The sequence below is a fragment of the Cervus canadensis genome, chromosome 24 (genome assembly GCF_019320065.1).
Source record: "Cervus canadensis isolate Bull #8, Minnesota chromosome 24, ASM1932006v1, whole genome shotgun sequence".
Taxonomy (NCBI): Eukaryota; Metazoa; Chordata; class Mammalia; order Artiodactyla; family Cervidae; genus Cervus; species Cervus canadensis.
This window is the reverse complement of record NC_057409.1, coordinates 43631836-43648764: the sequence shown is the minus strand read 5'-3', so window position 1 is coordinate 43648764 and position 16929 is coordinate 43631836. Positions and strand designations below refer to the sequence as shown.

General features: G+C 40.1%; 1 protein-coding gene across 1 annotated transcript in view; it reads left to right on the top strand.

Annotated features, from left to right (window-relative positions):
- The window catches only part of CDK15 (cyclin dependent kinase 15), an 86798-nt gene that overhangs the window by 18233 nt on the left and 51636 nt on the right, over window positions 1-16929 (top strand). Inside the window, exons 7-8 of the mRNA XM_043445400.1 lie at window positions 4380-4503; window positions 6324-6444. Of these exons, the coding sequence (XP_043301335.1) occupies window positions 4380-4503; window positions 6324-6444 (245 nt within the window). The remainder of the gene's footprint in view (window positions 1-4379; window positions 4504-6323; window positions 6445-16929) is intronic.

Here is a 16929-nt window from a genome sequence, read left to right as displayed (position 1 = left end):
CTGAGTCCAATCTGAGGGAAGGAAGTGAAGACAGGCAGGTTACTGATAGCTAGGGAGAGAGCAGAAGAGTCAAGGAGCCAGAGGTTTGATTAAATAGAACAGTTGGAGAAGGAGTAACTGAGAGAAAGATGGAAAATTTTCAGACTTGAAGGACTCCTGTAGCAAGCACTATGCTAAGTGTTTAGCAGGACAGAAAGATGCAGAAGACATGATTCCTATCCTGGAAGGATGTAGAGCCAAAAACAGGAGGTAAGATAGACACCACCACTATTCCAGGACATCTGTGAATAATACCAAGTAAGAAATAAGACCTAATGCTGCAGATGTGCAAAGAAGTAAAAGATATCTTCTCATTTTAAGAGGTTTTGATAAGCCAGACCTTACAAGCTGCAATGCTTTTCAGAGGCTGGAATAGGGGAAGATGCTAGAGGAGGAAGGAATGTTTTCAGCGAAGGTTCAGAGCAGGGAAGTAGAGGGTGTGTTCAAGGAAGAAGATCCCAGAGCCACACGGACTGTTGGGGTTGAAGGGACTATAGTGTTTTTCACTCTCCAGGTGCTAGTCCATTAGTGGGTTATGAAATCAACTGGTAATCAGCAACCAGCATTTTTTTTTAAAAATGAAATGGAATGGGTGAGAAGGGAATGTATATCTGCATGCTAAATCGATTCAGTCATGTCTGACTCTTTGGGACTCTATGGACTGTAGCAACCAGGCTCCTCTGCCGATGGGATTCTCCAGGCAAGAATACTGGTGTGGGTTGTCATGCCCTCCTCAAGGGGATCTTCCCGACCCACAGATCAAATCCGCATCTCTTGCTGGCAGGCAGGCTCTTTACCACTAGTGCCACCTGGGAAACCCTCTTGAGAAAGGAATAGAAAATATTATAGTATGCAACACTTAGTAAGAACAAGTTTTATTTTGTGCAGCTTCTTTTCCATTAGAAACTGTGCTTATATCTATGTATGAATGTGGAAACTGGAAGCATATCTATTTCTTATTGTGCAATGCAGTAAGGAAAAAAAAAACCTTAAAACACTGGGTTGGTCTAACTTCCTTATTTTGCAGAATTAGAATTCAAGTTTGAAAAGAAATATTTTTCCTGAAGTTCTAGAACCAGCTTTTGCCATTGCTCAAAGAGATTCTTGGTTGAGGTTCTTTTCCACTAGCGCCATCCTGAATCTCTGGTCCTGTTGGCCTGAAACAGATACTGTCTTAGTGACATGGAGTACATGAGTCTGGGGGAATAGATTGGGTAGGTGGCTGAGAGCCTTACTTTCTAAAATATGGACTTTATTTCTTAAACAGTAGAGTCATTAAAGGGGCTTGATTGAAAAATAATGGCATGATCAGAAGGAAACTTATGTAATTGTGGTCTGTGGGATAGATTAAAGAGAGGTGGCTGGAGTCAAGGATTTCAGTTAGGAGGTTATCAATGTGGGCTAGCCCAGTGCTTCTCAAGCTTCAGTGAGCATGCTAATGATCTGATTCAGTAAGTCTGATTCAAAGCTTGAGCTTTGCATTTCTCATATACTCCAAGGTGATACAGATGCTGCTGGCTGAGGACTAAACTTCGAGTGGCAAGGTTCTAGGTAAGAAGTGATAAAAGCCTAAATCAGGATAGTGAAGATATGAACGGGAAGGACTGTGGAAAACAATAACAAAGAAGGGTTTGACCAGGACATGAGGACAACAGTGGTGTAGATGTGAATTGGTAGTGGAAGAAAGTGGACATACGGCAGTTAATTACTTCACCAGAATTGTTGGGAGATGGAAGGATCAGCAGTACTTTTCTAGCTTTAATTAATCATGTGGCTGATGGTGCCATTCACTGAAATAGAGAAATGGGAAAAATAGATTCTAGAGGGACACAAAGAGTTAAGTTCTGGTATACCGGCTTTGAGGTGCCTGAACTTCAGACTATATGACCCAACAGTTTAGGAAAGGTTTGAGGTGTCTGAACTTCAGACTATATGGGTCCAACAGTTCAGGAAAGAGATCTGAAGTGAAGCTAAAGACTTTCAAATTATCAGAATACAGTAGTTAACTGAAGAAATGTTAGTGGATAAGATGGGTAAGGGGAACATGTAAGGTGATAACAGAAGGTCAACGATGGAGCCCTGAGGAATATCACCACATTAGATATCAGTAGAGAAAGTAGAGCCTATGGAAAGCACATTCAAAGAAATAGGAGAAAAATTAAGAGATTTTGGTACCAAGTGGGAGAAAGAGCATCAGGAAGGAAAACTGAAGCAACAAAGCCAGATCCTGTAAAGAGGAGTGAAAGACATCCATTGGATTTTTGTAGTAAAGGACACTGGTGGGACTTCCCTAGTGGTCCAATGGCTAAGATTCCAAGCTCCCAATGCTGGGGGACCAGGCTTGATCCCTTTCAGGGAACTAAATTTCAAACATCACAACAAAGATTGAAGACCCTGCATGCCACAACTATGACCTGGCGCAGCCAAATAAAAGAATATTTTAAAAAGACATTGGTGAGCACTGTGAAAACATTACGAATAAAGTGATTGTAGCAGAAACCATTTTTTAGGGGGAGGAATTTCACATTTCAGAGGACAAACAGTTCTATCCGATGGTGGGACCCAGTGTGTGACCATGGGCACAAGGGGCTGAAGTGGGTTGGAGAAGCAGATCGTTGGAGTGTGGAGGTTGGCTGGACATATTCACGTGAGCACTGACATCAAGGGAACAACAGCTGTGATCCAGGTGTCCAAGTCTTGAGTGAATGATGGAGAGTTGTATGGATGACAGTGAGAAGAGGGGTAGAGGAAGATGGCATGGAAATCCAAGGACAAGGGTTTTTACATGAGGGTGGGTACACTGGGATCAAGTTGATGAGCACCATGGTCTGGTCTGAGAGAAGCAGGGTCCTGGGGAGCTTGCCTCCCACGGCACGGCTGTGGCTGTGTGGGCTCCATACAGGTCCCATATCAAGGTCCCCAAGTCATTTAAGAATGTTAAGATTTTCTTGAGGCTCCTACTTCAGATGTTTGCTGGTTCTGTGAGTCTTTCTCATCCCAGTTCTTTCTCTTCCTGGTACTTCAAACACACACACTGTTATCCATTTTTTACCATTCACTTTTTATTCACTTGTTATTCATTTTTACCATCACTCAACTGTAAGGCACAGAAGTCCTATACCGACACATGCACACCTTCTTAAGTGGCTTGGGGACCTTGATATGGGACCTGTATGGAACCCACACAACCACAGCTGTGCCATGGGAGGCAAATTCTCCAGGATCCTCTGTGCTCAGACCATGGCGCATATCAGCTTGATTCCAGGGTGTCCAAGTCTTTGCTAGGTCATTACAGGTTCTATAAAAGCATCTCTGAAGTTCCTAGTTTCCAAGATGTGATGGAAAAAGTGAATTTATCCACACAACTTTGTGTCTTCCATTAGGTCCATGTCCCAGAAATGCTGGGGCTGGCTCTTTCTTTTCAAAACTGCCAGAACATGTTCTCAGTTGGCATAAGTCTTTGTAAACATTAACACTGGTGTTTGCATTCTCAGTTGCCAGCTGCACTGGAAAACAGCAAAAGATACTTGGAATACTAAGCATTCTTTTTTTTTTTCCCTTAGGCTTCTCTATTGGTGGGACCCTACTAACGTCTTTGGTTTCTGTGCCTTGTAACCACCAGCAATGTTTTAAAATTTGGATCCAGGGTGTATTTTTCCTTTTGCTTCCCCCCACTTTTTTTTTCTTCTCTCTACTATTTATTCCTTATTCTCTTTTGATTTTTTTTCTTGGTCTAATTTATTTTGGTGTCTTTTCCCTCTGAATCTATACTGTATATTTCCCTTGTTTTCACTTTGAACTTAAGACTTTAAAAATATGTTTTAAAAGATAATGGTTCCTTTATTTCCTAACACCATCTAAGGATATACTTCCCAGTCTGGTCTCCCTGTGTTCTGTTTTTAAAAGGGTTTTATATCAGAGAGCCTGGAAAACTTAAGCAGTTGTAAACCTTAGAATATCATTTCCAGGTCAACTTTGATCTTGTATGCCAAGTTCATTGGTGGGAAAAAATTAAATCTTTCACATCTAAATCAATAACTAGTGTTCCAAAGGAAACTTCAAAGTTTCACTGTAGATTTTTAAGGAAGGGTAATTCCTTCAGTATCAAAGAAATGAGATGTCAGGAAAAACCAGAATCCCTTTGTTTAGGACATGGTCTACTTATTTGATTTTCCTTGTCCTTTTTTTTCCTGTCTGAATGTAAAATCTTCCTTTTTTTTTTCTTTGGTCTCTTAAGAGACACTTTTACTATATTCTTTCAGATGACTGGTTTTGATTTAGAGGAGAAATCAACACATAGTGGCTCAAATCTGCTTAGATAAGGTGTTCATTCCTTCCAGCTTTTCATGTTTCAACTTTTGCGGGGCCTGGCATACATCCACCACCAACACGTTCTTCACAGGGACCTGAAACCTCAGAACTTACTCATCAGTCACCTGGGAGAGCTCAAACTGGCTGATTTTGGTAAGTCACCCCCTGAGTCTCCTTCTGGGCTATGAACAATGATGCTTTTGTGTGCACGTGTTTAAAGCATCAAATAGGCCCGGCCTTTGAAAAGTGGGGACCAGGGAATATGACATTTTTTGAGGATATCAAACAACCATATAGTAAGAGTGAGGCAAGAAACTGGAGGAGATTGATCGCTTCTCAGGGTTCCATCAAGCCTCAGTCTAATCAGATCCTAAAATGTGGGCACCCCTATTACCTCACTGCTGTTTTTGATGCAAAGACTTTTGTAGAGTGAATGGTACTTCTTACGTTTCCCTAAATCTGGGTGGATGTACAAATTCCATCAGACTAGATCAAAGTTATCCCAGGATGGCCAGATAAAGAGGTCAACCCCAGACTGTAGGATGGACTCTTGCTGGAATGGAGGCTCCAGAACACTTATGTATCTATACAGATGGGACTGCATGGTGTGTGTGTGTGTGTGTGTGTGTGTGTGTGTTCAGTCGCGTAGTCCTGTCCAACTTTTTTGACCCTACGGACTGTACCCCGCCAAGCTTCTCTGTCCATGGAATTCTCCAGGCAAGAATACGGGAATGGGTTGCCATTTCCTACTCCAGGGGGTCTTCCTGACCCACAGACCAAAGCCATGTCTTTCGAGTCTTCTGCATTGCATGCAGATTCTTTACCACTGAGCCACCAGGGACCTGAGGCTTTCGTTCCCATCAAAGTGATGCAGATTTACCCTGAGTGTCACTGTATCTTTCCACTTTAGCAGTTATCACTGTTTGTACATATACACATACATATATACTTATATGATGGTTTTGTCTCCTCCACTAGACTATAAGTGTTATGAGGGCAGCCTGGATCCATTTTTGCTTATCACTATATCCCTAGTGCCTGGCACCATCACAGGTGCTCAATAAATTTTTGTTGAAAAACTGGTTCCATATAAGCTGAGAAGACCCTCTTCACTGTTTGGCAGATGTCAAATGACGCTGCTATAGCTGCAGTAAGCATGTAACAGACATTCGTTTATCAAATTCCCAACAAGAGTAGACTCATCTATTGAGATTTCATACAGCTATAGATCATGTGATTCTATGAGATAAATAGCTAACTGACAAATGTACTGTTTTGCAGAGGAGCACTTGAGAATGACTCATCTAAGTTCCTGCCAAACTAGCTAATGTGGATTAACAGTCCCTACCCTTTATCTGCTAAACTGGGGATTCCTGAACTGCAGAAATGGAGGGTGGTCATATTAGTCATGAATTGATCTTCCCCTGCTGTTACAGAAACCTCCAATTACAGAGGTGTAAACATGCTTGAAGCTTAAAATTTTCTCTCATATAACATCTGACCTAGGCAGTCAGAGCTTTGCAGAAGCCCCAAAATGTCTTGGTTCACGCTCCTTCTGTCATGGAACCCCACCAACCCTAAGTGTTGCCCGTTGGCATATTTCAAGATGGTAGCCACCTCCTCCTCACCACAGCCTGGAGGAAGGAGAAAAGGGACCAACACTTAACTCCTCCAGGAAGTTCACATGTCACTTTTATTCATATCAAATAGGCAAAAATTTAGTTGCCTTGCAATACGTAGCTGCCAGGAAGGCCACATGTAGCTGCAAAGTAAGCTAAATTTAGAGAAATTAATGTGATGAAGAAGTATACAAGAATCAAGATAGTCAAGTAGCTCTATTAAAAGCACTGACATTTTTGTATTATTTTTAAAATATTGTTTACTCTGCCAGTTACACTCTCCTTGGCAGACTGCATCACTGTGACTCTCCAGGAAGTCTCAGGACAAGTTCTGTGCTCTCCCCCTTCACTCAGGTCTCGCTCGAGCCAAGTCCATTCCCAGCCAGACATATTCTTCAGAAGTTGTGACTCTCTGGTACCGCCCTCCTGATGCCTTGCTGGGAGCCACTGAATATTCCTCTGAACTGGACATATGGTAAGAGCAAGTGCCAAGAAAATGTGAGTCATCCTACCCATGAAGATTGCTCTATTAACTGTGCTACATTTTAGATAATCATTCTAATGGCTTCCCAGGTGGCTCAGTGGTAAAGAATCCATCTGCCAATGCAGGAGATGTCGGAGACCCAGGTTCAATCCCTGGGCTGGGACGATCCTCTGGAGAAGGAAATGGCAACCCACTCCAGTATTCTTGCCTGGAGAATCCCATGGACAGAGGAGCCTGGCAGGGTACAGTCCATGGAGTTGCAGAGAGTCAGACACGACTGAATGACTGAGTGTGCACACACAAATATTCTAATGGTGACACTCACGTTTGTATACAGAAATATAAAGTACTTTCAATACATATCTCATTTGATTTTTACAATAAGTTTTAACAGTTAAAGAAGTTGAGGCTCATAGAGGTCTTGCCCAAGGCATTTGCTGGATTCCATCCTTTTTTATCAATGCTCCTTCTTCTAGCTCTTTCCTTTGTCTTTGCCTTTGTCCCCAGGGAAACATACATATGCTCCCAAACCACAGATTTCACACACACACACACACACACACACACACACACCTGCTTGTCTACGCATGGTCAAACACAGTTCAGAGCCTGGTGGAAAAAAAACATAAATACCAAGATCCTGTAGACCTGATTTTCATGCCCGTTCTACTTCTAATCAGTTCCTCTGGATTATGTTATCTTCAAAAAACCATGTACCCTCTCTGTGTTTATGTTTCTTTATTTTTAAAATAAGGGCAATATACTCTTCCCATGAAGGGTTAAGGGGGACTGTGGTGTGAATATAAGAAACCAGACAGACGCTGTCAAGTAGAAGCACATTGTTGGGGAGGCTCTGGGATTAAAGAGGTGCAGTGGTGAGTGTGGGATCTCAGTCACTCAACGTCCCAGACCTTCAGTGTTACGGTGTCTGCTTCTGATTCCTGGAAATATCCCAGTCATTTGTGCAGTGAATTTAGTCACAGCCAGCACCTCAAAGGTAACAAAGTATACAGACTTCTTTCAATTCTTTAGATGGTCTTATATACACTGAAGGCCCTGTTTAAAAAACACTAAGAGGCTAAACTAAGCTTTTGAATTTCCCAAAGTCTTGAGAAAAGTTGGAGAAAATTTCCTCCAGTGTATCTGGAGTCATTGATTTCCCGACACCCGGTACCATTTCTCAGAATATCACCTGCTAGTCAAAACCCCCCTGAAACTCTCAGCACTCGCAGCTCCATGCCGTCACTTCAGAGGCTTTCAGCGGGCTCTGGTTTTCTCAGCTCTTAATGATCACTTCCTAGTTGTGCTTCACAGACAGTGAAACTTCTGCTCATCACTTTTAAACTTTGCTTTATTATAGAGCATTTAAAACATTCAAAATACATAAATATATACATCAGTGATTCTTCCCCAGGATCAGTTTTACTTTCCAGGGACTTTGGCAATGTCTGAGACACTTATTGTCACACTTGGGTAGGGGCGGTGTGCTCCTGGCTTCTAGTGGGTAAAGCCTGGGGTTGCTAATAAATATCTTACAGTGCTCAGGGCAGCCCCCCACAACAAAGATGTATCCAACCCCAAATGTCAATAGTGTCAAGACTGAGAAACCCGATGTAGATTAAGAAGCATAATAATAATAAAGCGAACTCCATGAACCCACTACCCAACAAAGCAACCAGAACATGGTCAGTATTGCCACATTGGACTTCCCTGGTGGTCCGGTGGTTAGGATTTTGCTCTTCCAGTGCAGGAGGTATGGGTTCGACCTCTGCTCGGAGAACTTGGATCCCACATGCTGCGTGGCGTGGCCAAAAAATATATTTCCACATTTGCTTGCGTCCCCTTTCCATCCGCCAGAGCCTGCCTCTCCCCCAGAGAGGCTCTGCCCTGAATTTTTATTCTTCTTGTCAGTCCCTCACCTTTTTTAAAATAATACTTTTACATTTTTATGTATTTTAAAAATATTATTTTACCTACTTCTGAGTTTTTATAAAAATGGTACTAAATTGTTTTTAGTTTTCTGTGATTTGCTTTTTTTCAACTCTGTGTATTTATAGGATTCATCCATGTCTGTCTAAGTTACACTTTATTTTCTGTTGATGAACATTTCAGTTATCTAATTTGATGTTTTTGTTTTTGCTATTTTGAATATGCTTGGTACTTATATTTAAGGATTTCTGGAGAAGGAAATGGCAACCCACTCCAGTACTCTTGCCTGGAAAATTCCATGTACTGAGGAGCCTAGTAGGCTACAGTCCATGGGGTCTCAAAGAGTCGGACATGACTGAGCGACTTCACTTCACTTCACTTCACTTCTAGAGTACTTCAAAGTAGATTTGCTGTGTCTTGGGGTATATGAATGTTCAACTTCATGAAACAGTATCCAGTTGTTCTCCAAGTGGTTGTAACAATTTATGCATCAGCAGTGTATCATAGTCCCTTATCCACATCGGCACTAGCTTTATAAAATCAGATTTCTTAATTTTTGCTAATCTTGTGGGAAGAATGGTAGCATGCTGTGATCAAATGTGCATTTCCCTAATTACTAATGAGGTTGGAAGTCTTTTCATGGATTATTTGTGGGTTTTCTCCTATGAAATACCTCTGTGTGTCTTTCATTTATTTTCTTTTGGTCTCTATGTCTCTGACAGTCTCTCCCTTTCTTTCTTTATTGATTTATAGGAGTTCTTATACTCTGAATACTAATCTTTTATCAGTTATGTGTGTTGCAAGAAGCCTCCCCAGCTCCTGGCTTCTATTTTTGTCTTAATGTTGTCTTTTTAAGCAAGAGTGCTTTATTTTAATATTACTGACCTTAGCAGTCTTTTCCTTTATGGTTAGTCTTTTTGTTCCTTGTTTAAAAAATCCTTCTCTCCCAGAGACCAAAGTGATATTATCTAATACATCCTTTTATAAAGCTGTAAAATTTTTCCTTTCACTTCAAATCTTTAATATACGGGAAATTGACTTTCTCTGTGCTAACCAATTGTCTCACCCCAATTTCTTCAGTGATCCGCCTTGCCAAATATCTCATGTATCAGGTTTCTAAAGATGCAAGGTCTGTTTCTGGGCTCTCTACTCTGTTCGACTGGGGTCAGTGTATCTGTCACTGTACCAGTGTTCCTGTGTATTAATTTCTGTAGCTTTCTAATAACACTTGATTTCTGCTGGGACAAGTCTCACCACCTACTTCATCTTCTTCCTCAGGAGTATCTTAGCTATTTTTCCCCTTTGGTTCCCCACATAAATTTTGCTGAATGTAAAAACCCTAGTGGGACTTTCTTTAGAATTGCATTGAAATTATAGGACATTTTGAGGATAGTTAACACCTTTATAATACTGTCTTCCAATTTTAAAGCAGTATAGTTCTCCATCTGTTTAGTTCATCTATAATACCTTTTAGTAAAGTTTTATAATTTTCTCTCTAAGCTCTTACATATCTAAAGTAAATGTTCTTTTCTTGTAAGTTGATTTCTGTTGTTTATTGTTTCTTTTGGTTCTTGCATATGGTATCTTTTTTCCATAAATATTTAGTTGTTTTTGACAATGATATGCTAATTCTCCTTGGAATTTTATTTGTGGGATTTTTTTTTTTTAAGGCCTTGAATAAAGTGCGGTCTGTCAGAGAGGATTTGCATTTGATTCTGCTAGGTACATTTTAAAAAATTATTATTGTATTTTACATAAGTGTGGGTCTCCTACACAGATATTATTTCTTAATACCATTCCCTACTGAAAATAACTAGGCCTTTTTGGAGAAGTAGCCAGTACCAAGACTGGGGCAGGAAAAGTTTAAGATGAGCTAAGAACATCTTGGTAGGCCAGAATATATTCTAATAAAGTAGTCAAAAAATTATGGGAATATGTCAAAAGGATGTGGGAAGCAGCTTGAAGAGACCCACTGGCCAAAGCTGATACCTTCTGAGCATCCTAATAAATAGTGCGAATAATGTATTTTAACACTGAATAACATAAGAATATATGTCTATATGGAAGATAGATAGATAATAGATGGATAGATTGGATGGCTCGCCGATGCAATGGACATGAACTTGGGCAAATTCCAGGAGATGGTGAGGAACAGGGAGGCCTGGCTTACTGCAGTCCATGAGGTTACAAAGAGTTGTACCCGGCTTAGCAACTGAGCAACAACAGATGGATGGATAGCTGGGTAGATGGATGGATGGATGGATGGATCCATAGACACATAGGAAGGGAAGCTCCTTTTTACAGTAGAATGCCAACTGATAACTGGGGAAGAAATGATATAATTAGAAAAATCACTATTTTGTAATATATATAGTAGTAATCAGTTCAAACAAGAATCATCAATCCTAAACTAGTGGGGAAGTTTTCATGAGAAATAAAATATTTATTTACATAGTCTCAAAGTACCTCTATACAAATTACTTATAACAAAATAAAAATAGCAACTTTATACCAGAGGAACTTGGCAAACACCACCTTAACCAAGTGGTTAGAGTCAGTATCATTAATAATGGGACTGGCTACAGTCCATAGGGTCACAAAGAGTTGGACATGACTGAGCAACTGAGCATACTGACATCGTTTTCCTCCAAATATGAATCAGAGGAGACAGTATCACGAATGTGGCTTTCCTGAAAAAAAGAGCATAACCTGAGTCAAATCATGAAGCAGCATCAGATAAACTCATTTTGAGGAACATCCTATGACATAACTATACGGTACTCTTCATTTTATTTTTTAATAATTTTAGTTACTTTTTTGGTTGCACTGGGTCTTCACTGCTGCTCCTGGGCTTTCTCTAGTTGCAGTGGGCAGGGGCTGCTCTCTAGTTGTGATGTGTGGAGGGCTTAGTTGTGTTGTGTGGCAGGCTTCTCGTTGCGGTGGCTTCTCTTGTTGTGGAGCATGAGCTATAGGGTCCATGGCTCAGCGGCTGCAACTCTAGGGCTCTGGAACACAGGCTCAATATGTGAGGCACGCAGGCTTAGTCGCTCTACAGCATGTAGGAGCTTCCCAGGCCAGGAATCAAACCTGTGTCACCCACACTGGCAGATGGATTCTTTATCACTGAGTTACCAGGGAAGCCCCGAGACTGTACTCCTTCAAAGAGTTGTAGAGGAAGAAAAAATTTTCTTCTGTTCTCTGAGGTTCAGTGGATGGGTCTGTGAAACAAGCTGACAAAAAACAGATGAACAGAAGAAAAGCATACATGTTTTATTTTATGTTAAAAGTTTTATGTGACATGGGCTAAGTGGCTTCATAAAAAGGAGAGAAAATCCCCAAAGAAACAGCTAGACTTGGAGACTTTTATACCATTCTGACAAAGGATGATATACTCCTCTGTAAAGAGAAGTAACAAGACAAAGGAAAGGGGCTTCTGAACTCTTTAGGGTGATAGCCGTGGGAAGGTAAGTATGTGTATGGGGAACCCTAGGGATGGATAAGGGTGACTTATCAACAACTGTTTACATACATTCTTCTTGGTGCCATCTCTGCATCTGGTGATAAGATTTTTCTCCCCTCCGGGGCTGGGAAAGGGGTCATCTTCACAAGGGGATTTTACGGACATGGACCCCTTATGGGCTTCCCTGGTGGCTCAGATGGTTAAGAATCTGCCTGCAATGCTGGAGACCCAGGTTCAATCCCTGGGTTGGGAATATCCCCTGGGAAAAGGAATAGCAAATCGCTGCAGTATTCTTGCCTGGAGAGTTCCGTGGACAGAGGAGCCTGGTAGACTACAGTCCACTGTGTCTCAAAGAGTCAGACAGGACTGAGCACCTAACAGCTCAGTCACTTTGACTGAGTCAGTGTGAAGTCACTTCACACCTTCAGACAGCCTAGGAGAAGCAAAAGCTCATCCTGTGTCTGCTTTTTGTCAATTGCCTTCAGCTCATACTAATCCTTATACCAGAATGGCATATTTTTGGGGTGGTATTTTCTGTTCCTGTATAGAGTCAATGTTTGAAAAGACAAAAAAAAAATTAGGGAAATGTTCCAGATTAAAGGGACTAAAGAAGCATGTCTACTAAACACAATGCATGGTCCTAGATTGGATACTGGGGGAGAAGGAGCTAAAGAACCCTCCTGGGACAATCGGTGGAACTTAAATAGGGACTGTAGATTAGATTGAGATCAGTATTAAATTTCCTGATTTTGATAATTGCATTGTTGTTGTGTAAAAGAATGGTTTTGTTCTTAGAAGATACATGTGGAAGTATGTAAGGGTGAAGAACCATGATATCTGCCACTTACTCTCCACTGCTTCAGAAAAAAATAGATAATAGATAGATGGATGATAGAAAAAATGATAAAACCAAAAAGGCAAAGTGTTGGCAACTGGGAATCTGTTTGAAGTATACAAGACAATTCTTTATACTAATTTTGTAACTTTAATTTTGAAATTATTTCAAAATTAAAGGTTAGCAAAAAAAAAGTTGAGAAAAACCTGGTGTTTCACCAAAGAGAATGAGGTAGCACTGGCTTTGTTATAAGCACTGGCCCAGTACATAGTCAGTATTTTCAGTTATTTCCTGTGTGTTTGAGAAGGATGTGTATTCCCAAATTGTTGGGTACAGGATTCTACATATGTTCAAAATTTCAAGGTTGTTACTCGTGTTATTCACAGTTTCTTTATATAATCTTTGTCCGTTTAAGCTATCACGGAAAGATATATTGAAGTTGTTGATTTGTCATATTTCTATTCATTTTTGCTTTATTTACTTTGAAGCTATTTTTATCAAGTGAAAATAAATTTAAAACTGTTCATCATTCCCTCATGCACTTAAAATGTTACCTTGGAATAATTTTCCTCTTTTGACATAAACCTTTTAGAGCTTTCTTTAGTGTTGGCCTGGTGGTGTCGAACTCTGCTTTTGTTTCTTAAGACGCACTCTCATTGTTAAAGGCGTCCCCTTGCTGGGGATGTAACTCTGGATTGACATTATTTCCTCTCAGACCTCGGGAGGTGTCTCCCCAGCTTCATCTTCCAGCGGGACTCTTGTGAAGATTGCTTTCAGCCTGACTGTAGGGGAGTTTGCTTTTGGCCTTATTGTCTTTCTCTTTTACAGGTGAGCTCCCATTTTCTCTGGATATTATAAAAAACTTTTTTTTGCCTTCATTGTTAGGCAGTTTTCACTACAATGTGTCCAACGTGGACTTCTTTCTACTTACCCTGCTTGGTGTATATTGCGCTTCTTCTAATCATGAATTCATGTTTTCCATCAGCCATTTTCTTTTGAGTGTTGCCTCTATTCCAGTCTCTCTTTCTGGAGCTCCAATGAAAGATTAACTTTCTATCATCCTTGGCTCTTATCCTCTCTTTCATATTTTCAGTCTCTTTAACTCTCTGTGCTACTTTTGGATAATTTCTTCATCTACCAGCTCTTTAAACCTCTCTTAAACTATGTATCCCCTAGTTTTCACTGAGTATACTAAAGTGTATGTTATTCCACTGATAAGTGTTTCATTAATTTAATCATGAATAACGATGTGATGCTTACAGAATAAAAACTCAGTCATAAGTTAAAATTATTGTCATTACCTTATTAATTTGATGATTGCTGTTTGTCCAGTAAAACTCAAAAAGTATTGTAGAAATAGAATAATTATTATCTTTCAGTATTTACTATAATGGTTCACTCTGCATAACTGTTAGATATTAGGTGTTTACATTGGGAATCCTCTTCTATATTTTTTCTTTTCAGGGTGAGGAAAATGAGCAGGGAAAAGATTTCCAATTCACAATGGAAGAAAAGACCATGCAGCCCCATAGGGTACAAACTGAATGCTTTTGTAGGGAGGCAGGCGACAGTGGTTAAGCATTAGAGCCTTTGTCCTAATGAAACTAATTATTACAAGAGACTCTCATTCACGATAAACCCTGGGAGCAGCAGAGTCCATGGCCCAAAGCAAACACTTAGAAAATGGAAAATATACCAGTAAAACACATTAGTTATTCCCAGCACTTACAACTAGCATCCTCTAATCTCCCATCATCTTTTCCTCTCTGTCTGATACTTTTTCAGACCTGAAAATATTCCATTAGCAACTTCAGTGAAAAAAAACCCTCAATGCTTTAGGATGATTACACTTTTTGTTTTTACTTTTTGTATTGTGTTAAAATATATCTAACAAAAAATACCATTTTAACTATTTTCAAATGTACAGTTCAATGGCATCAAGTACCACCGCCCGCACTACCCACCTCCAGAACTTTTCATCATCCCAGTATGATTCTTTGTACCCATTAAACAATCACTTCTCTCTGCTCCCTCCCCTCAGCCCCTGACAACCACTATTATACTTCTTCTCTCTGTGAATTTGACCACTCTAGCACCTCACATAAATGCAATCATACAGTATTTGTCCTTCCATGTCTGGCTTTTTTCACTTAGCATAATATTTTCAAGGCTCATCCATATTATGATAAGCTGGGTTTTAAAGAAGAATTTCCTTTGATAGTCAAGTCCTCTATTCAAAACTAACTGCAGGCAGATGCTGGATTTAGAACTACAGAAAGTTATCAGTGCCTGGGAGATTCTTTATGGTCAAATCTCTTGCTGCAAACTTCCAAATATAAAGAGTGGCCCAGGGAAAAGCAAATAGAAATATCATGTCGCTGCCATATATCAGGCTGCTCTGAATTAACTTCAATAGTGAAAAGTGAAATATTGACTCACTTCTCCCAACAAAGTTCTTATAGACTCCTTGCACCTCCCCAGACCTAAAACTCCTGAGATGGTTTATTTCTCCAGAGACTGCCTGAAGAATTTGAGGAATCTTTTTCTCTCTTATGGGAAGAATTTGTTCATGCTCAGAATAGAGAAAAGACCAGGAAGAAAGCCAGAAAAAGCAGAAAACATGTTAGCTGTTTCTTCTAACTTGACTGAAGAACCACAGTTGGAGCAATAAAATGACCCAGTGCATCTCTCCCTTCTGGAAGGATTCACTGTTTGATGTCACCAGGGCTTTTTTCCCCCACGTGTGAAGTTTCCCTTCATCTACATGGGCTGCCCCAAGGGTATCTCCACACAGCAGAAATCCTCTGAGAAGCCTAAAGATATGTAGGGTAAGAAGAGCCACAGGAATGAAGATTTAAGAACAAAACAGAGGAATAAAAGGAAATAGGAGCTGGCTCCCTATCTGGACATGAATGTTCAGAATACTTAAAATGTTTGCTTTAAGACTAGTCTGGGGTGGACAAAATAGGTGATAGCCACACAACTTGCTTAAGAAACAAATAAAAACTATGAAAGTCACACAACTTGTTCACAAAGCAAATTAAAAAAAAAAAAAACAGTTCTGAGGAATAAATGAAAAAAATAAGAAAGTGAGTTGTACATTTTTTAAAGAACAGTACTGACCTGAAAAAAATCTTTCCTTCTTCAAACTTAAGGTGCACAGACTTATTTTCTTTCCAATGCACTGATATTTATGATACAAATAGTCCAGCTTCTGAAATACAATTGATTTAGGAATTTTGTTTGTCTTGTAAGTATTCTAAGTGTTAAGTGCGTTGCACATGCACACACACATACACACACACACATGCACACACATATTTTATTAGCCTGCCAGGCTCCTCTGTCCACGGTATTCTCCAGGCAAGAATCCTGGAGTGGGTAGCCATTCCCTTCTACAAGGGATCTTCCCCACCCAGGGATCAAACCTGGGTCTCCTCATTGTAGGCAGATTCTTCACCAATTGAGCCCCCAGGGAAGCCCTTATAAAAAACCTTAGACTCCAGATTGGTAGGTGAGGAAGGTTTAACCTGCCCCTAAGTGAACCTTAAAAAGAAAGACTCAAGAAAATGCCTATATGGCACCAACCACACAAATGCAGATATAAATGGAATTTCAACCAATATTAGCATTTTAGTCTTTTATGCAAACATCTCGTGTTATTTTGTAGTACTTGCACAATAGTCTCAAAGTCCAGCTTTCTCCAGTACATTTTACATAATTGTGCCCACTGTCCTAGTGGTGAGAAATAAAGGAAACTAAGAAATTGTATAGTGAAAAGGACTTCCTTTTTGGTTCTTCACAGCCACCGTTGTAAAAGGATATGAGAAGGCAACAGGCTCTTTCTTAGCCATGAAAGCCCTTTGAGGGGAGGAAGTCTCGGTAAACCAGCAATGACTATGGTTTGAATCTCATTTAGAACACCCTCAACCCTTCTGGTGATTTGTGAGCTCCTGGGGTTTCTGGAGGTGTTGTGGTACTGCATGGAAGGTTGGTTCAAATCTTCAAAAGCCTGTATATTTTAATTTCTATTTTGTGTCAGTTAATAAATAATCACTTGTATTTTATACCCACAGATACATAAATATATATATGTGTGTGGTTTTTCTTTTTCACTTCAAATTGAAATGGTTTGAGACCTTTCAAGAATGCACAGAGAAAGCATGAAGGGAAGTGGATGGAGACCGTTTGATGGTATTCACCATCTCAGTGTTACAGCTGGGTTGTCTCACAGCTGACATTGCTAGCAACC